The following is a 22,239-nucleotide window of genomic DNA, read 5'->3' on the forward strand; positions in this document are numbered from 1 at the left end:
AAAAAGTGGAAACAACTCAAATGTTTGTCAGCTGATGAGCAGATAAACAAAATGTGGTTTATCCGTACAATGAAATACTATTTGACTATAAAAAGGAATGAAGTATTGATTCATGGTAGAACATGGATGAATCATGAAAACCAACTAGATGAAAGAAGCCAGGCATATAAGATCACATATTGTATGATTCCACATATATGAAATGCCCAGAATAGGCAAATCTTTAGTGACATAAAGCTTATCAGTGGTTGCCAAGGATGGGGGGATGGGAGCGTGGTGAGGGGAAGCGGTGGTGATTGTTAATATGTACAGGGTTTCCTTCTGGTGAAAATATTCTAGAATTAGATAGTGATAATAGTTGGGATAACTCTGTAAACATACAAAAAACAACTGAATTATACACTTAAAAAGGCTGAACTTCATTATATAAAATTGGTATTTAAAACAAAAAAATAGACCCACGCAAATATGACCATTTAATCTTTGACAAAGGTGCAAAGGTAGTTCAATGGAAAAAGGACAGTCTTTTAAAATGGTGTTGGAACTGGTTTTCATATGCAAAAATGGAGCCTCTTCTTAAAATTTATATCTTATAAAAAACAAACTCAAAATGGATCTTACATCTAAATGTATAACATAAAAATAAAACTTTTAGGAAAAAAATAAGAGAAAATCTTCATGATCTGGGGTTAGATGAAGAGTTTTAGAAATGACGTCAAAAACACAATTCCATAAATAAAAAACTGATAAATTGAATTTCACCAATTAAAAAACTCTTGCTTTGCCCTCCATCCTTCAGATGTGAATCCATCTCTACTATGGTATCTAATTGGCTTATTTAAGGCCCATTCATAAAAAGGGATCTACTTCTTACAGGCTCATCTCTATTATCTTGCTAAGTGAAACAAAGTTTAACCACATTAGGAATGAAACATTTCTCCTGTCAGCAGGACAAAGCTATTAACTGTTGCCTTCCTATTATACAGTTAATAAACACTCTCCTTTCCTAATCTTTTTTTTTATTATGTTATGTTAATCACCATACATCATTAGTTTTTGATGTAGTGTTCCATGATTCATTGTTTGCGTATAACACCCAGTGCTCCATTCAGTACGTGCCCTCTTTAATACCCATCACCAGGCTAACCCATACCCCCCACCCCTCTAGAACCCTCAGTTTGTTTCTCAGAGTCCATAGTCTCTCATGGTTCGTCTCTCCTTTCCTAATCTTAAAAAGTGAAATAATCAGAACATAATAAAATCTTTTACACTAACCAATGATTTCAACAAAAACAAAAAAGTTTACAAATACATCTAAAAATATTAACAGATTAGGGATTAGATCTGATAATCAGGCAGGAAGAGAGGCGAGGCTAGTTTACAGGAGAAAGAAAAGGAGTGGAGGGAGGAAGAAATTTAGGACGGACTATGTATTGATCTCATAACTATGAACACAAAGTCTAAAAAAAAATTACTAAACGTATTCCAGCAGATTAAAAGAAAATACATCATTACCAACTTGTTATGGCCTATTACATAAATGTAAAGATAGTTCAACATTAGGAATCGCATGAATATAACTTACTCCATTCATGGAGAAAGGAATTCAGGTATTATGTGGCATTATGCTAGGTATGTTTCACTTGCATACCTCTGGCCCTCATAAACGCCTTATGATCATCTTGGAAATGAAAAAACTTATGTGAAAAATTAAATACCTATTTTCAAAAACTTATTAATATAGGAATTGAAAATCTCTAATTTGATTAAAAATAACAGAAACCTATAGCAAATATCACACTTAAAAAAAAATAAAAAGAAAGATGGGGTCAGGAACCAATAAATTAAAGACTTAATAGATATCAACAATTGCAGAGTACAGACCTTATCTGGATCCTGATCCAAACAAGTGTCTAAAAATTCATGTTTATATGACAACTAGGGCCATATGCACACAGCTGGATATTGGATGGTAACTAGGAATTGTTAATGTTTTAAGTGTGATAATGGTATTGAGTTTGTTTTTTTTTTTTAAGTCCCCACATCTTAAAGATACATAGTAAAATATGAATAAATTAGATGTCTGGGATTTGCTTCAAAATCATTTGTGTTTAGGGAGAGAGTACAAGTCTAGATAAAACAAGGCTGGCCATTTAATGATAATTTGTTGAATCTGGATATTGGGCATATCAGGTTAGTTACACTAGTTTTTCTACTTTTGAGTATTTTTGGAATTTTCCGAAGTACAAAGTTTTAAAACTGTTTTTAATTATTAAACCCAAAGGAAAAAAAAATCAAAGAACAAAACAAAAAGCCAAACACTAGAGAGAATATAAATTATCAGAAAACCTTCTATAGATACTATTATCAAACACTGTTCTATTTTTAAAAATTTTTATTACTTAGCTTTTGAAATATATACATAATTGCACTAATTGAAAGTTTACAGTTCAATGAGCAATCACCAGAAAACTCCATTATCTGTGTAAACTACCACTTAGGTCAAGAAATAGCATAGGAGCAGCAGCCCAAAAACTACCCTGGTAAACAATCCTCTCAATCACAACCGCTCCTGCTTCCCGCCAGTAGGGAACAACTCACCTTGCCTTCTAACTTCTTAGAGTGTAACCATATAGTATCTTGTAATTTTGTGTCTGACTTCTTTTGTTCAACATGTGAAATCCTCCTATGCTACAGGTACCAGTAATTGGTTCTTTTTCATTACTTTATATGCAAGTTATTCTCAAAATGTGGTCAGTGGATTCCTGGGAATCACCGAGACCCTTTCAGAGTTTAACAGAATAAAGTTCATTGGGATATGGTTTCAGATTCCATGTTGCAACTAAACTTAAAAAAACGACTACGTGTCAAGTTCTGGTGAAGCATCAAAGAATATTCACATTTATCTGAAAAGGCTATTAAAATACTTCTCCCTTTGCAATAACACATCTGTGTGAGGCAAGATTTCTTCCTATATTTCAACCAAAACATGTCACAACAGACTGACTGCAAATACAGACATGAGAATCAGTTGTCTTCTATTAAGCCAGACATTAATTTGCAAAAATGTATAGCAGTGCCACTCTTCTCACTAATTTTTGCCTGTTTGGGAAAATACGGTTGTGATTTTACATATTTTTATTTAATGTATGCGATTTATGGTCACACATAATGGCTTTCTTACTGTCATTTTAAATTTAATTGTGGCGTCCTGAGACCTAAAAGTCTGAAGAATGCTGCTGTGGTTTTCCCTTATGCTAATACACCATAATCAATTCATCCATTCATTCTACTGGGGATGGACAGAGGGGCTGTTTTTCACCTGGGACTATAAAGAATAAGGATGCTATGAATAATCTTGTACATATCTTTTGGCACACATTATGTCCCCACTTCTGTTGAGTTTACACCTTGGAGTAGAACTGCCAGATCACAGGGTATGTTCACATTCAACTTTAATAGATACTGTTTTCCACAGTGGCTATTAAGCATTTGAAATGTGGTTAGTCTAATTAAGATGGGCTATAGGTATAAAATTTACACTGGATTTTGGAGACTTAATATGAAAAACATTGCAGAGTATCTCAGTAATTATTTTCTATTGATTACATGTCAAAATGATAGTATTTTAGATATACAATATTGAGTTAAATAATTATTTACATTAATGACACCTGCCTCTCTCTCTTTTTAATATGGCTACTAGAAAATTTAAAACTATGTACATGACTTACATTTGAGGCTCACATTATGTATCTTAGACAGTGCTGCTACATGGGGAAATAGAAGTAAAACAGGCCAATATCAATATTGTATATAAGAAGTCTGAGATGCTCCTGAGAAGGGCACCTTTTAAGGAAGACTGCCCAAAGGAGATAACATCTAAAGGAAGGCCAAAGGACAGGCAGGAGTTAGCCTAGTGAAGAAAGTGATACAAAAGGAAGGTAAAGCCAGGCAGAGCATGCAAAGGCCAGGAGACAAGAGAAATGCGTTTAGCATAGCAGAGATGGTGGAGGGTAGGGGGGTGGTGAAGGGAAATAACAAGAGACAAGAAAGGAAAAACCAGCCAGATCATAAGGGGCCTGGTGAGTTATGCCTATATTTTAGGAACAGGGAACTAGTGTTGGGTTTTAAGCAAGGAAATTACATAATTATATTTGTACTTTAGAAAAGCCACTCTGGCTGCTGCTATGTATATAACTGAATCTGGACAAGACTAGAGTGAAAATTAGTTGGGAGCTGTTACAATAATGTAGACAAAAACAACGACGGGTCTCTATACAAAGAAAACAGCAGTAGAGGGATGTGAGCCTTAGGCAAAATCACTGCTCTCAGATTCAGCTTCTGCTATACTTACCTCCTTGAAACTCTGAGGATTTAAGCAAGGCACCTCGTTGTAAAGGTGTTCTGTATTCTCAGTCTTGGTAAAAGGTTCTAGTGTCACTAGAACGGGCATTAATTCAAGAAACTGAATTCTATTTCAGAATATACCGGATACAAAGATTCATCTCTTCAACTTACTAACCTAAAACCTAAATAACGCTTTAATAATCAATGAAATTAAGTCAGATAAGAAAAGGCTTACTTTCTTACTCATGTTTAAGAAGTAAATCCCAACTACTAAACATGGTACCGTGCTCCATTTAGTCAATTCAATATTAAAAGATCAGTACCCTTCCCCATTTCTCTAAAAATGGAAAATAAGTGAATTAAAGGTAGATATCAAGTTACTCTCATTCAGTGGTATGCATGTGAGTGTAAAACAATTTCGCTTCTTCACTAAACTGATCCTAGTAGGGCAGTGAGTTATCAAATATTTAAGAGTCAACTAGAAAACTATTCTGTCAGCTTCATTTGTTTTGAGGTTTCGGGATCTTCTAAAGTTGTATCTTCTGTAAATAAACTATGCAATCCAGGGGAATAAAGGTAAAAAGGTCACTTACTTTTTCCAAAATTTTCTGAAACTTTCTAATCTACCAATATATCCTTGCCTCTTCTAAGATATAAAGCACTTTAATTGCCCACTTAATATAAAGCATCTAACTTCGGCAAAAAGGTCCTTAAATCTTCTCTTCTACCCTTTGCTTCTTGCCTGAAATACTCTTAAAACACTGTAGAAAGTTATGTTCTATACTTATTTCATTGACAAAAATGACGGACCTTAGAACTGGACACTTGTTCTCCACAGGACACTTGTTAAGCCTCTCCCCTTATAACTGAAATCCTCATTCTTCCTTGTCCTGTGTTGTACAGCTGTTCACCACAGTATCCCTTCTTGCATTGAGTGTTCTTAGCCTTCCCTTTTCTAGCTTAAATAACAGAAACTTAAATTCCTAGGGTCTAAACTCCCCTACTGAATTATAGAAGCAAATCACCCTAAACCTCTCCTCCCTCCTCGTCACTCTCACCTGATCCCATGTCATATTACTTCAGGAAATCTCCATCTTCCCACCCTGAAACTTTTAACAGACCCAAGTACACTGGCACCAATATTTTCTTCCTTCCCTGTTGTGACAAGAGAGGAAGCATCCCTTTCTTTCCGATCAAAAAGGCAATCCATACTCTTCTATCTGCACTATTACTACCTTGGTCCAAGGTCCCGTGTCTCTCACCTGGATCACAGCCAAAACCTGATCATCCCATGTCTACTCTTGTCTACTTTTTTTTTTTTTTCGTTTTAACAGTTTTTATTTCAAGTCGCATATAAGATTACTTTACTCCTGCATCTTCTCAATTGTTTCTTCCTTATATTTGCCCTTTTCCTTTCCTACTTGGCGAGATTTGGCTTTACATTCAAGGATCTTTTTGCGGTCTTTGTCCAGTTTTAGTCTGGTGATAACCACCTTGCTAGGGTGAATGCCCACATGGACGGTTGTGCCGTTTGCCTTCTCTCGCTGCACTTGTTCAATGTAGATGACGTACTTCTTCCTGTAAACCTGGACTACTTTGCCAATCTGCTGACCTTTGTAGTGTCCTCGCACAACCTGCACTTCATCATCCTTTCGGATGGGCATGGATCGAACGTTGTACTTCTGTCTCAGCTCTTTGGAAAGAGGGGAAGACATGATCTTCCTGCGAATGTGGGAAGGTGCATTGAAATGCCGCTTTCGGTTCTTGCTCCGGTCAGAAGTCACAAAGGGATTAAACTTCATTTTGGCCGGTGCCGCTTCAGCGATGGCCGCAAGAGGGAAGAGAGCCACACGTTACTTCCGGTTCTCTATTCTTGTCTACTTCACAACAATTCTCCACACAGTAGACAAAAGTTACTGTTTTCAAACCATAAATCACATTATGTGCACTTAGACTTCTTTTATAATTACACTCAAATAAATTCAAACTCTTTACCATGGTTTCCAAAGCCCTGAGTTCCTGTCTAAGGTTCTAAGCTCACCTCACCACTCTCCCGCATGACCGTTGTGCTCCAGCTACACTGGTTTTATTAATTTACCTGTGACACACCAGTCTTCCCCACCAACACTTTCCTGATTCTGGGTCTTTCACATGTGGTGCCCAAGGGCAAGGCTCTCTTTTCCCAATCATAATATGGTTAGCCATCCTTTAGGTCTTACAAATGACTCTACAAAGAAGTCTCCTCATTACCCTGTGTCTGTTATTCACGATCTCTGCCCCTTATCAGTTTCATATTATAACTTACTCACTAGACTGTCAACCTTATGAGGGCAGAAACTCACACAGTGCCAGATAAAAGCAAGTGCTCAATGAACATTTGCTAACTGAATGAATGAGCGAAGAGACAGGATTATGTTGCAATCCTGGCTCTACTATTTCCTAGTGGTTTGATCTTAGATAAGTCACAACCCTTCTGAGCTTCAATTTTTTTCTTCTATAGAAAAGGGACAAATACCTTATAGGATTGCCAAATGAGATCTACTAAAGATTAACTGGCAATGAATAAAGACCAAGCACAGTATCTGAACTTTATTTAATAAATGGTACAAACTTAATTTAATAAATGTTAGTTTCTTTCCCTTCCTTCTATAGCTTAGACAGTGAGAATTCCTTAGGGTAATTCAGTATTGAAACTAAAATATATAGAGATAGGTCTATATATACACCTACTGTTGCATATAGTTAAAAAGACTGATGATGTGCATCTGAACGGATAGATTGGTAACTTGTATTTACAGGATCTAATAATATGCTTTAGAAAATGAGAATAAGTAGTGTACATCTATCACTCACTCCTCCCCAAAAAACGGCGGGGGTGGGGGAGGAGAAAAAGAGAAGAAACTGGAAGGAAAGGTAACCTTAGAAATTAGAGGCCATTAACTCAACTTCAATTCCCAAATTTAGAACAACCTTCATTTCCCTATAAAGACTTGCAGCAAGAACAAGACTAAAACTCATTCTAAAATAAAAACATTTTCTGTTTGCTTAAATCTATATAAATCTCATCTATATTTATTTACCCCCCTTTTACCTTTCATTCTTTAAACTGTAACAACATTTATAAAAGGTAAGGGAAAAAAAAACAAGAAAAAACCTCAACTACAAAAACACCTCAGATCAGAAACACAAAAAGGTTTCACTGTTCCCTTAATTTCTTGATAAGCTTTAAATTGTCTACCCACAAAAGTCAGTCTTTTCTTTCCATTCTCTTTAACTGCTGCTGCTCACTTTTCAGCCTGACATCGCTTTTATGTTTTTGTCAGAGATTTTACTTTCTAGGAACCTTCTAAATCATTTACCATACATCATTCAAATCTCCTCCATATTCTTCCTAGAACATAGCTAGCCCTCTGAAAGTGGTCATTTAATACTTTCTGCCTGATAACTGCTTAGAATTTTATAGAATGTGCTATGTACCTTCATATTGTCCCCAGGATATGGATATAATTTAGATTCTAAACCCAAGGAAGGGTTTATGTTAAGCAATTAATTCAGTTTTATTCAACATATTTTATGTAATCAAGCTTGACTTTTTTAGAAGTAATTGGAATCCGGTTTAGATTTTTTTCTCATGTTCCAGTTACTTCTACAACCTTTCTAAAATTGGAATTTCTAGTCTCTCCTTAAACTGGAAATTTATAAAATGCTGCTGAATGTTCCATAAAAATTCATGGGAAAAGACTTACCCATTAGATATAAAATGCAAGAATAAAAGGAGTATTTTATGTTACCACAACCTCTGGAACAGCACTGTGTATAGCACAGACTTTTGACTATAATTAGCTGAATACCAGCTTAAAGAAGAATTTTATCACAGGCCAGTCAGTTATGCCAGGAAGAGTTCTTACTGCTATCAAATGCTCTGGCAGCAAGTGGCCAGAAACGAACCATCTGCAATTCTCCAAGGCTATTGTAAAATGATATACAAATACCACAAACATTTCAAATTACATTTTAAGGTCTCATCTGGGGCTGTGTTTTTCAAACTAAGAACTGCAATCTATTAGTGGGTCCAAAATTAATGAGTCCAACCAGCAAATGAAGAAAGGAAGGGTGAGAGAAGGAGGGATAAATAGAATATAAAATGTTGGAGTGCATCACAGGTAGTGAGAGTATTATTTCATAATCTTTGTTTTGTTCTGTATACTGGGAGTAACATAAAATGTATTTTAAGGGTGGGTTTCAGTAAAAAAAAAAAAAGTTAGAAAGCAACGATCTGGGAGACAAACAGAAGTGGAAAAGGATAAAGCAATGCAACTGTTACGATTACCAAATTATGGGTTGGGAGATGAGCCAACTAACACCTTCGTTGACTAGGACAGTTTTGGAAATCTCCATGCCCTTGCAAAAGCCAGACATCCCTATGTGAGAACTGAAGAAGCACCTTCTCTTACAGTAGGCCTACAACAATGCCCAGCAAAGCTCACAGTTGCTCCCACTAATGTTTTTATCTCTTCAAACTTCCAAAGGCAGAGGTCAACTTTTACTTTCTACTAACTCTTAGGCACATTCAATAGTTAAGTTACAGCAGCCAAGATACAGCAGCTCTTGAAAGATAATTATTGGTTCTCGAACAACCCCTTCTGGAAAATATTAATGATATTTCATATCACAATTTAGTGTTTCAAATAAAGCTCTGACATTCAGAAAAGTAATGTGGAAGTGTAACAGTCACACTATTCCACTAAAATGGTCACATTTAAGTCACGTACAAAGACCTCTAAAATCGCCATGTGAAGAGAATAAACACTAAAATAAACAGAATCTTTGAAATGTTTCAAAGATTCAAGACACACTTGGAGCCATTTAATATTGCAATTAATGGATTAAGAGTCATTCTGTGAAGAGTTAGTATCGGAACTGCCTAAATATTGGCCAACCTGCATTTTTTCACTGAGTCTATGTTAAGTGTTACTATGAACGCTCAGTTATTGTTTCTTAATTTTATTTATTTGAGAGAGAGAGAGCGCGCCCGCATGCACACACATGCCCAAATGGGGGGGGGGGAGCAGAGGAAGAGGGACAAGCAGACTGCCCTAAGCACAGAGCCCAATGTGGGGCTTGATCCCCTGACCCTGAGATCATAACCTGAGCTGAAATCAAAAGTCTGAAGCTTAATGACTGTCCCACCCAGGCGCCCCTAAGTACTCAGTTGTTTTAACAATGATTTCTAATTATTTTTGGGAAGCCACTTAAAAAAACCAAAACACTTTTTGGTGCATAAGGGACAGTTTCATAAATTACAGTTAATATCTGTCCTAAAGGTCCAAGGTGGTGGATATTTCTCAGGATGCATCCATTACTCCTCACAACTAGGGCATATTCAAGTAAAACAAACCCCACTGCTGTTATAGAAGCACATCCCCCATATTATTGTTATAGCTTTTTCTTTTCTCTCTCATATAAACCCACATTTGGCTGCAGAGACAGAAGAGGACAAAAGTGCAGCTATAAAGAGAATTTCTCCAGTTGCAGGGTGAAGGGTACCTTTAATCTCTGCTCACATAGTTTAATGTTCTGCCTGGCTCACTACCTCCTTTTTTCTTATACTTTGAAACTTGCTGGGGCTTGAGACATCAACCCTGGCACAATTACTTGCTAGTTTTATAACATGGTCCCCCATTGTTGGAAAAGAAGTTTCATTCTTTGCCTACTAACAATTCCTCACTGAACACAAATTCCAAAAAGATAAATCTTTGATAAGCACCTACCAGAAAGTCGTTTTGTGCAAGTACAAAAAAATGTACAAAGACAAATTACGGGGTTCACAGCCTCTTATCCCTGGAGGCAAAAAGACTTTTAGTTCAAACCATAATGACACGGGTTTTAATGAAAGAGCTTAAAGAGCTCATTTATTTATCCATTCTGATCAGACATCACTAAGATTCAATTTTGACTAGAGCAGAGGACAAAGCAGGACACTTCTAATCACCCTAGATTAAAGATGCCTTCTTGCTTTCTTCTCTCTTCTGGGCCGCTACACCAAACCTAGAGCAGAACTATACCCACCTTCAGGCTAGAATAAACAACATAATAGCTTATTGATCTCTGGTGTAGACCCAAGCCCACAAGTCATCAGGCAAGTAGGGATCACAGGGACTTGATGCAACTAACACTCAAAAGTCATGAACAAGGTTTCCTGATCACACACAAGCATACCATTGGCAATGATCACATCGAATGTGGACCAAACCTTTCTCCGGCCCAAACAAACAAAAATAATGATATGTTAATCAGGTCAGGCAGCAAGTAATACATTTTGAATCATACTGAAAAACTATTTTTTGGTTGTCAGTAAATAATATGTTCATTAAATTCATTTACTGTAATTTCTCAGGTTTTTAAAGTTATCATCATTCAACTCCACAGATAAATGCTTTCAAAAGAGATAATACTTGCTGGTGAATGACGTGTTGACTTAACCCCATCACCACACCATTAGTGGAATGAGTGTTTGTGGCAAATGACTTAGACGTTTTCTAAGTGAAATCTCCAAAGATCGGTAAACTTCTAATTATTTCCTTCTGAAGATATCAAAACACGATTCTAAAAAGTAAAGCTTAACTGTGTTCATTGAAACACCTTTTCAATGCGTTTCACTGATAAACTAAGAACGGTTAAGTCAGAAGTGGAACTCAAGTCTCAAGCAATGAATGCTCTAATTAATTCCATTTAGCTCTAGTTCAGACCCTGATGTAGTAATATAAAGCTCAGTCCTCACACACAGGCTTCAGCCGTCTCTTAACCTCAAAGGAGTATATGCAACGCAATCCACAGACTGGAATGAAGCAACAGTGACAACACTAGCGGCCAGTGATGGATGAAATGACAAATGAACTAGGAGTCAGGGCAGACATCTACGCCCTAAGGGAGAGACTAAGGTGGGGCTGGAAACTATTTTCTGGCCTTCTCCCGCGTGCTGCTTCTGGGGAAGGGACAGGATCCAGCACGACCGGGATCGACAGAGCCTCGGCCTCCGAGGTGCAGGAGTGGGAAGAGAGCAGCGGGCTGCTTTTTCAGGGATGGGGAAGATGGGGGATTGGAACGGTGGGAATTTCACTGGGGAGAGAACTTCCTGACCCCGGAAGGGTCGGGGGTGGCAGGACCGTCCCGACAGCGGCGAGGGCGACCTCCTCCTCCTTCTCACACAGTCATACATCTTTGTGTGTGTGGATTGTGCAAGGGGCCCTCCAGCCCAGGTCGGTAAGTCCGCCCGCCACCCGCTCGCTCCACCGGGACTCCCTCCGGCCGGGACGCCCAAACCCCTCTCAGACAACCCCGAGGGTCTGGAGGTGCTGAGTGGACGAAAGCATCTTCGTGTGTGGACACCTCTCGGGGCATCCACCCCTCGCCGGGTCTTTGTCCCGCCGGCGGCGGGGGTCTCTCCCCGGTTCTCGCGGGGAACCCTTGTCCTGGAGGCCTCGGGGCCCAGGGTCGCCCCAGCTTTGTTCGGTCAGCGGGGCGCAGGGACGCGGACACTTACCGTACACTCCGGCGAGGAAAAGCAAGACCAACGCAGACCTCCACCGCGGAGACTCTTTTGTGCTCCAACGACTGGCCATAACCACGGCAGATGGAGTGAGCGAGGAGGAGATGGAGGAGGAGGAGCTGGGGCCAGACGCCGCCGCCACCACCGAGCCCCCGGCTGCTCCCTGCGCGCTCCGCGGCGGCGGGAGGGGAGGGGCCGCCGCCCGCCCGCCCGCGCTCCCTCTCTCTGGCCCACCCTCAGTAGCGTGCCAGCTCCCACCCCGGGCGGCGCGAGAGCCCTACGCGGGGCGGCTTTCCCGGGGGCAGGGGCAGGTTGAGCGCACGCGGGCGCGAGGCGAGGGGACGGCGGAAGCGCGACTCCGGCCTCGCACCGCACAGGCTAGCCGACGCCGCCACCCGCCAGACGGAGCGCGAGCCGGGACCCGCGCTCATCCGTGCGCTCGGCAATCACCTGGCCCGCCTGCCTTGGTTCCCGCCCCGCGCTCCGCCGGACTTTCCCAGTCTTGGGGCCGGTTTCCCCGCGACTGGAGCCCTAGGAGTAAGGCAGTGCCAATCGATGAGCGAGCACGCGAACGCCGGCCGCGAGGTTCCCGAGAGCTGGGGCGCGGGGGCCCGCAGCGGAGCTCCGCTGCAGTCCGAGGCCTCCTTGTTACCCCTGCGGGTGGTGTGAGGACAAGTTGGGAGGCTGAGGGTGGCTGTGCTTGCGGGGAGAGTGGGTGAACGGAGGCTAGGAACTTGGGAGATCCTCTCCCTTACCCCGGCGTGCCTCCGCCTAAAATCGGCACGGAGCTGGGGGTGGGTGGGTGCCGGTTAGTGCTGCCGTAGTCGGCCGGGCCAGTGTGCACGCGTGCCGAGATTCTGGTGCTGGGCACCCACGCTCAAGGTGCCTGGCAGGCGTGAGTCCAGAAAGACTAGAGTGCGGTGCTCTTCCATTCTGGCGTGGAAGCCGCGGGAGAATTGGACATCCCGGGGGCGGGCGGGGAGCGGAGGGGCTGTGGGAAATCGGCCTGCGTGCGCGGCTGGAAGAGGGGGGACGTCTTTCTGCACTCCCTAATTTCCCTAAGCACCTTCCCCCGATCTCAGCAAGTGCGACTCCTCCTTCCTTTAGCTCTCCGTAGCACTTTCTAAATACTTTTGTAGTGACACTGGCACGCCTGACCTTCCGCCGTGTATTTTTTAAAGTGTTTGTCTGCACGTCTTATCTCCCTTCCTGATCTATCATTGGCCTTTCCATGCACTCTCCTGGCTATTCATTGAAGATCTACAATGCGCTATGCTGTCCCATTGACATAGGTTGTCTCTTTTTAATCCCTAACAACGTTGTGAGATAAACATTATTATTCACATTTTATAAATAAGAAAATGAGACTCTGGTCAAATTACCCGTAAGGATATAGCAAATAAATGGTTTGAAACCATTTTTCTCATTCCAAATTCAAGACTGTTTCCCCTATATCACATTTAACTCTGTAGTACAGTGCTTAGTGTATAATGGGTAAATGTTAAATTTTAAGATACACCTTTTGGGAGGTACATTTAGGCTTTGCCTCTATCCCCTACCGATTTGTCCCCTTTAAGATTTTTTTTTTCCAGGAAATGATATTTCAAAAGATAAAAAGTTTATTAACAATAGAAAATCCAATAGTTAATAAATTTTGTACCAGCTGACATAAAGAAAAAACAAAAAACAACCAAATTCCAAAAAATGTTTTCCGTTCTCGCTGGAGAAAAAGGAGCAGCTTTATTGTTTTTCATTAAACAACCTGCAGTTGTCTTACTTAGTTTTACAGTTCTAGACTCTATTTTCTTGTTTCTTCAGATCTCTTTCTAGAAATCGTGCTGCCATAATGACTGTGTTTAGGATAGGCCACAAACAATATGAAGAGAGCCTAGACTGCATCTTCCCCTCTCCACTTTAGTACCATTCAAGGAACACTATCCCCAAGACATGACACACAGTGTCATCAGTCCCTTGACAGATGCATTCACACCCCTCCCAACCCTATACTTGGTCATCCACTCAGACCTGTCTTCTGGGACTTACCAAGTTCTCAAACTGGTCTTAGGGTCCATTTGAAAACACTACTTGGCGAGAACTCCAAAGAGCTTTGGTTTATGTAGATCATATCTAGGGATATTTACCATTTACAAATTAAAACAAAAGTTTATTTGTAAATTGATTTAAAATAAAATATTCATTACAAGTTAACTCTGTTTTCCAAAACAAAAAATTGGTGAAAAGTGTGGCATTGTTTCCATCTTTGTAAATCTCCTTGATGTCTGGCTTAATAGAGGACAGCTGGATTTTCATATCTGCTTCTGCATCCAATCTGTTGCAATATGTTGTTTTGGTTGAAGTATATGAGGAAAATTCAGATACACACAGATACATAATTGGCAACGGGAGGATCTCATGTACCTCCCCAGGGTTCTCAGATAAAACTTTGAGAATGTTGATCTAGGTGTCTATCTTAATACCTTCAAAACCTAAGTATTTTCTTTCTCATTGCAAAGAATTAATAAATACCCATTCTGAGGTATTAGAGGCTCAGCGCTTCAATGTTCACCAGCCAGAGGTATTTATGTTTCATGAAGGAACATTTTTATTTGTACAGAATCTAATTCTGATAGAATATCAGACATTTGGTAAGCAACACGGGGCAGAATAGTTATTCAATATTACCCCTTTTCTTACCTAATCTATCTAACTGGGCATCTAAATGTCTACTGGGCTAATATGTCAAATAACTCATATACAAAAAAGCACTTAGAAATCTATAAAAATTGTATAAAGTAGTAAGTATTGGTAACAGTTCTAGTGCAGTTGGACTGCTGGCTTGGCTTGGCCAGGGTTCTGACCTGCACCCCACAGAGCATAAAGCGTGCTCCTGAGACTCATATGGTTCTTAATCTGGGTCCCTGGATCCACAGACAGGCTTCAAGGAGTCTCTCTTTTTTTTTTTTTAAAGATTTTATTTATTTATTTGACAGAGACAGAGACAGTGAGAGCAGGAACACAAGCAGGGGGAGTGGGAGAGGGAGAAGCAGGCTTCCTGCTGAGCCGGGAGCCCGATGCGGGACTCGATCCCAGGACCCTGGGATCATGACCTGAGCCGAAGGCAGTCGCTTAACCAACTGAGCCATCCAGGCGCCTGGCTTCAAGGAGTCTCTTAACCTTCCTGAAACTATACTAAAATTTTGTGCTCATGTTTTTTTATAGGCAGGACTTTCCTTAGATTCAGGAGATTCTTAAAGGGCTGTATCAACCATTAAAAAAAGTTTAAGACAAATTGAATGCAACAACTATTTGAGTTGCCTCTTAATTGCTTTCCCAATGGTTCTCAAACTCCTCAAAGACATGCATTCAGGAGTGGAGAAGTACATGGACCGTTTCTTTTTCTCTTGACATATTCTGAAAAGGGCCAAAATCCTTCATTTTATGGAGACATGCCCTTAAATAATCCTTTTGTTTTGATTTTAAACTTCCTTTTCCTCCTTGTTCGGTTATCACTATATATAATGGTTTAGTTTTCACTCTTGTCACCAATAAAAATTCCTTCCTTCCTGGTGTAGACCCTGCTCCATTTAGTAGCATTTGAAAATCTCATCAACACTGTGAGGTTAGACTGGGAATTTAAGTCTACCACTCTGAGCATCATCTTTTATTGGAAAAGAAATTGATGATAGTGGTTTTTCTGCTTGGCATGCTGCCAGCAAAGCTAAATCTTTTTTTTTTGCAAAGCTAAATCTTTTAACTCCTCCTCAAAGAACTATTATGTTTAAAAAAGAAAAACAAACTTGATAAACACATATAACTAAAAGGGAAAGAAAAAATTTTTCAACTTGAAGTTAAATAAATGAGATATCTTTACAAGCAAATTGTAATTTCCATTGGAGTTGTGTAATATAGGATAGCAAATGAGATCCATCAATCTAGGCAACTTCTCTACCAGTTCCCAAGCACATTTATTGTGGTTATTATTTATTATGTTCTGTGCTCTGACAGCATACCCAGCATTGTACCAAGTAGTCAAAGACATAATCCTGGCTCTAAATTAAAGAGCCCCATTCTGCACAGATTTAGTTATGCCCTCATAAACCCAACTTTTTAATTGCAAAACCCAACCATAGAGCATGCATGAATTTCTAGTGCTAACATCTACCTCTTGTAGACATATATAACAGTTGCCCCTACCAAGAGAAAGGGAAGGAAGGGGAAATTAACTACAGACGTTGGTACTTAGAGATACTCAGAGCATTTTTGTTGTTGTTTAACTGCTAGGTTTCCAAATGTACTTCCCTGTGTTTTTTAAGTTCTTCCTATGATTAACTTAGGTTGCGAACTGGAAATGCCCATGGAATGGAATCTTATCCCCTAGGAGCCCACCGGAAGTGAATTTGGCAATTGTGATGGTAACCCGATGGCTCTTTATTGCCTAATTTCAGATGTATGTACTTATTTGTTTATACTTTGCCCAAGTCCAAAAAGGATTTTCTTTTTCTTTTCTTTTTTTTTTAAAGATTTTATTTATTTATTTGACAGAGAGAGAGACATAGCGAGAGCAGAAACACAAGCAGGGGGAGTGGGAGAGGGAGAGGGAGAAGCAGGCTTCCCGCCGAGCAGGGAGCCTGACGCGGGGCTCGATCCCAGGACCCTGGGATCATGACCTGAGCCGAAGGCAGACGCTTAACGACTGAGCCACCCAGACGCCCCCAAAAAGGATTTTCGATCCCCCAGTGTATTTGTAGTAGACTATAGTTGTTAAAAGTATATGTCTTTTTTTTTTTTTTAAAGATTTTATTTATTTATTTGACAGAGAGAAACACAGCGAGGGAGGGAACACAAGCAGGGGGAGTGGGAGCGGGAGAAGCAGGCTTCCCGCCGAGCAGGGAGCCCGACGCGGGGCTCGACCCCAGGACCCTGGGATCATGACCTGAGCCGAAGGCAGATGCTTAATGACTGAGCCACCCAGGCGCCCCAAAAAGTATATGTCTTAAGAGTTTAACAGCGCTGAGTTAACTTTGGTCAAGTAACCTAGCCTTTTATATCTCTTATTTCCACCTACAAAATCAGGGGGGAAATGGGGTGTCATTAAATTATGTACATGCCTTAAATGGGATAATAATAATTGCTAATATATATTGAGTGCTTATATATTGAGTGTAAGGCTACACATTTAGTCCTCAAAGAATCCTGTGATGTTGATATTATTATTATCCCTGTTTTTCAAATGAGTAAACAGGCACAGAGAAGTTCAGTAATGTTCTCAGAGATCACCAGATAGTAAACGATCAGTATGTAAACTCAGGTAGTCTAACTCCAGAGCACACACTCTTAATCATTCTACCATGTTGTATGTAAAGCACTTAATACAATGCCAGGCATTTAGTCAGTGCTCAATAAATGGCAGCTACTGTTATTAAACATATAAGTGACATGGCAAAAAAAAATGCTTATTCTCTAATATCATACAATTTAAAATAAAATCTATTGAGTTAGTCTCTGCCTTCCTTTTATTTCCCGGAAGTAGCTGGTACTACCTTTAATTTGTTTTAAGTTAGACATAAGCCTCTTCGGCATTTCTTTTTAAAAAGAAAAGTCATTTTTAAAAGTTTTATTTCCTTGAATTTTAGAAAACATCAAGTGAGTATGAGATGAAGCATAAGTCTGGCTTTTTGACGCTGGTACTAATTTTTTTCAGTGACCTTGTAGTCATTATTTATAGTTTCCTTGGAAGATCAGAGAACCTTAGGTTGCTTATTGCCTTAATCTTTAGTAAAGATCTATGACAGATTTTTCTGATCCCAAAGAATACATGAAATCATATGAAACTGCTCAGTTATCTGGCCATGAAAACAGAGGTCATTTCTACTAAAGAATAGATTACTCCAATTTCATCATGAAAAGAATATTCTCCTTGGAAATGCCCAGGTGGGTTTGCATTTTGAATATATACCAGCTGTGATGGAAAAGAACAGTCTAATCCTTTTGTTTCCTGTAGTCAGCTGCCTCCCTTGCACAGCAGGGGACGGGCAAGAAATAGTGTCAAAAAGCATTTCAGTATAAAAATTGTATTCTCATACTCGATGAAATGAAAAAAGTTAAGCACCTCAGAACATTACGTCAGTTGGTTCTAGTCACCAAGTCACTTAACTCCAGTCACCAAAACTTTTTTCTGGGTTATTATTAGCTCTGCTTAAGTACAGACGCTCCTGAGATGGAGACCCCAATTTCTAAATTGTCATCTGTGCAAAATTTCGTAAAATACTTTTCGCCCTTTCAGTGTGGGACTTAAGGGTAGTTCCTGGCAGTTAGCAACTAGAGAACTAGCTCCATGGAAGCTGCTTCCGCTGGCCTGTGAATGAGAAAGAGGACACAGTCCCAGAGTAGGCTGTGCTGACTTTGCTGTCTCTGGATTAGATTCCCAGCAGTGCTAACCTGCAGTGCTCCAGGGACTAGGATATGTAGGCATCAGGCTCCTTAGGACATTTTGCCCTTTTTTCCCCTGTGGCCTCACACAGGCAAAGCAGAGAGAGCCAGACTGCCTACCACGTACATTTATTCTTTCCTGGTCTCTTCCTCTCTCTCTCTATTCAGTGGATGATGTCTTCCAGGAAGTCTGTTCTCAGTGTTGTTGACCCTCATCAGAGCGGTTAACCTCTTGCCTCAGGAGACTCTGTCTAATCCACACTTTGAACCTGTTCTGGCAAGCCACCTCATGGGCACTCTGCCTTAACTCAGAAAAAGCACGTTAAGATCTCCCATCTGAAGATGGGAGAAGTATTTTGAATTCACTAATGCCATCTATGGCCTGTGGACTGCTGTGCATTTGCTAATCTGAAGGGTAGAACTAGCGTATTCAGATTCTCCCATCTTCACTGAGGGAGGTGGATAAAGGAGGAAAGAGAAAGGTCCAGTGAGACAGGGACTTTTGTCTGTTTTGTTCACTACTGTATCCTTAGCCCCTAGAAGAAGGCCCATCTCCGGAGATGTTCAATAAACGTGTGTTGAGTGAATGAATGAGGGAGTTGAAGAATGAAACCGATCTCTGGGGGAAAGGAGAAGCAAAGCTGTTAGGGTAATACAGAGAGAACCAATACTTTCTGTGACATTAGTACCCAGGTGGTGGCCTGCAGAGAAAGCTGCTTGTGTTGGAGCCCACACACAAATGGAGTGAACCATTAATTCTTGTTCTCCTAGGAAGAGCCAATAACCCTCACTGCAGGATGAAGCCCATATCACCTTGTGTGCCCATGTCCAAGATACTACTCAATGAGGTTTTGAAAAATTATTCTGGTATCAAAGCCCTATTTTGTACAATCTTATTGCCAGTGTTTAATATTTCTGGTATACCACAGGTTAAATGGGTTGTTAATGGCCTCAACTGGCTTTATAATATCTGTAAGTTGGGCACTACTTATTTTATTAATTATTAAACAAGATGTTTGTTCTCCAGTTCAGCAGAAACCCTCAGAAAAGAAGGCTTTTCAAAACCTTCTTCAGAAAGCTGTAAACTAACACCTTGCTTCAGGAGTGCAGATTCCAATTCTATTATCTGTGAAGTTAAGCTGAGTTCATCAGTCTAAGTGATGAAATCTGTGTCCCATGTGAAATTAGGATCAGAGGCCAGAGAAGGGAACCCAGATGGCCAGACCTTCACAGTATGAATTCAAGATTTGTCCAAGAGATCATGAATTTCTGGGTCCTCAGTCACTCCCATATTAAAATGTAAGTACAGGGGTGCCTGGCTCGCTCAGTGGATAGAGCTGCGACTCTTGGTCTCAGGGTTGTGAGTTCAAGCCCCACACTGGGTGTTGCGATTACTTAGAAAAATAAGATAAAATAAAATCTTTAAAATGTAAGTATAAAGAGCACTTTCCAACTTCCAAATTCCAAGGTAAGTTATCTTTATTATTTATCATTTGCTATTTTCAATATTCTCTCCAAATATGCAAATTTGAATATGAATTTGCTGAAGTAGATTGTTCAGCAAAATAAAATCAATTCTCTAAGAATTAACTAGAATATTGTTGGGATCTTCATAATAATTCACTCCCCATATTTTTGAATACTTGAAATATTCTAAGGATTGTGAAATGTGGAAGTTCACATTACCTAACTCAATCACCTAATGGGGGAGGTTCTACTCTGTCAGGCTAGTCATTGCAGATACAAAGGAGCTTATAATCTAGTAGGGAAACAGATATACCAATAAATATAAACAACAGTCATTCATTAAGCAAATATTTACTGAGCGCCTAATATGTGCCAGTCATTCTTTCAGATGCTGGGGTTGCTCAGTGCACAAACCTGGTACCTGCCACAGAGAGGTACACACACAGAAGATGTGCCACGGGGGAGAGTTAGAGAAGTCCTCACAGAGGGAAAATACTTGACTTGAGGAAGGGAACATTAGTAGGAGATTGACGATAAAAAAGGAGCTAGGCCAGGGATGACAGAAAAACATTGCAGGCTGAAAAATATCAAGTAGAAATGGAAGAGGACAGTAGGGTGTGTTATGGGAATGTAAGTAGTTTGGTATTGCTGACATAAAACTGTGTGTGTGTGTGTGCGTGTGTGTGTTGGGGGTAGGCAAGAAATAAACCTATAATCATAAATTATATCATAAAGGGTCTTAAATGACATGTCTATATGTATAGATTTTATTCTGTAAAATGCAGGAGATGGGGAGTCTTGAAAGAATTGTGAGCAGAGGGGTCATGTTCCACTTTGGATGAAGCCTGGAATGGGATGCAGAGGGAATCTGGAGACAAGCCAGGAGGATATTACAGCAGTGAGGAATAAGATGGACTGGTGAGTGCTCACTGGTAGTAGGAATGGAGAGTAGTTAACACAATCAATAGTTGTTTGGAAGGTGAGAAGCTACGATTCTCAGATTTGTAGTTTGAGTACCTGGATGGTAGCATCTTTTCCCAGGACAGGGAATACAGGAGAGGGTGTGAGGTGGGGAGAAGAGGACCAAGAAAAAGTGAGTATAACTTTGGGCCAGCACATTCAGGTAGAGAAGCCCAATACACAATTGGATATACTATATATCCCAGAGGAGAAAAATGGGCTCAAGATTGAAAACTACTAGCATCGATAGGATTGCTTTTGGAAAGGATAAGTTTTCCTGTAAAGAATATGAAAAGCATCAGTATTTCAGGGAATAGAGGTAGTAGGGGGAAAACAAATGGCCAGAGGGTAGGAGGAGATGCAGAAAAGCCCCATGTCATAGAAACCAAGCACAGAGAGTGTTAAGAATAAAGGAGAGGCAAAGAGTGTCAATGCCAAAGACAGCAAGTAATAAAAGGTCAAGATGTAAAGAGGAATGAATAGAATTGGCTGCAAGGAAGGCTTCCTGTACATATCTGAAGGCTTCCACAGGCCTTGAATTTAGATCAAAGATGAAGTCTTGGTGACCCATATATTCTTTTCTTACTTCATCAAGCATTTTAGCCTTTCCCTGCCTCAGACCATTATGTCACGGTATTATCCATTTTGAGTTTAAACTTAAGAGTTTCCAAGTTCAGCATGGGCCTCAGACACAATGTTGAAGGACATAGTTTGTCTTCCTCATCCAATATTTCCTTACTTCGTTATTTCCCCTCTTCCTTCCCAGCCTTGCTCACATTTTCTTCCTCTGACCTCAGACTCCTGACATGTTCATGCTTTCTGACCCTCACTTTTGCTGCGTCAGAAATGATTCTCAGGAAAGACCTTCAAAAGGGAATCCTTCTTGAAGCCAAATATGGTTTCTCTGCCAGGAGTACAAGGGAGAAAACACTAAACATCTGTAGCAGACATTTCAGGGTAGAATGTAGGTGGATGGGGGAAAGATTTGGGGCCAGGGAAGTTTTCCCAACGCCCCTCTCAGGTGACCTCTTACCACAAGGCAATCCTTGCCTGAGGTAGAAGATACGGCCATGCACGAATGCCTAATTTTTCCTCCTGGAACCATACTAAACCTTTAGAAGACTTAAAGGTCACACACATTTATTATATCAGTAATGTTCTTTTTGGAAATTATATTTTTGGCTGATAGTATTTCAATGTACTTAGTTGCTAACGTAATAGCCAAAGAACACATACCCTTTATCTTGTTTAATGCCAATTACCCTGTCACTATGTTGCTCAGAGCTATTGGAATAACTTCAAATGTGGTTTGGGACAGACAAGTTCAACTCTACAGAGGCCATGTATCCATGTCCACTGAATCAGCTGTTTCCTGTTGAATTTTTAAAAGCAATATTAATGACTGACTTTTGTACAGCCAAGTAGCTTGATCATGCTTTTAATTTAATTCGGTTGTTAGGGAAAGGGAAACAATCTCATTAATC

General features: G+C 40.2%; 1 protein-coding gene and 1 pseudogene across 2 annotated transcripts in view; both read right to left on the reverse strand.

The window, feature by feature from the left end:
- The window catches only part of LRP12 (LDL receptor related protein 12), a 73,265-nt gene extending 60,967 nt beyond the window's left edge, over nt 1-12,298 (reverse strand). For both annotated transcript variants that reach the window (XM_006729608.3, XM_006729607.3), the window contains exon 1: nt 11,894-12,298. In XM_006729608.3, the coding sequence (XP_006729671.1) occupies nt 11,894-11,972 (79 nt within the window). In that variant the 5' untranslated portion in view covers nt 11,973-12,298. The remainder of the gene's footprint in view (nt 1-11,893) is intronic.
- On the reverse strand, nt 5,660-6,211 carry LOC102737942 (large ribosomal subunit protein uL24 pseudogene; annotated as a pseudogene).
- Nucleotides 12,299-22,239: the final 9,941 nt, after the last annotated feature.

This window comes from Leptonychotes weddellii, chromosome 4 (assembly GCF_054177405.1).
Source record: "Leptonychotes weddellii isolate Sample4059 chromosome 4, ASM5417740v2, whole genome shotgun sequence".
NCBI classification, from domain to species: domain Eukaryota; kingdom Metazoa; phylum Chordata; class Mammalia; order Carnivora; family Phocidae; genus Leptonychotes; species Leptonychotes weddellii.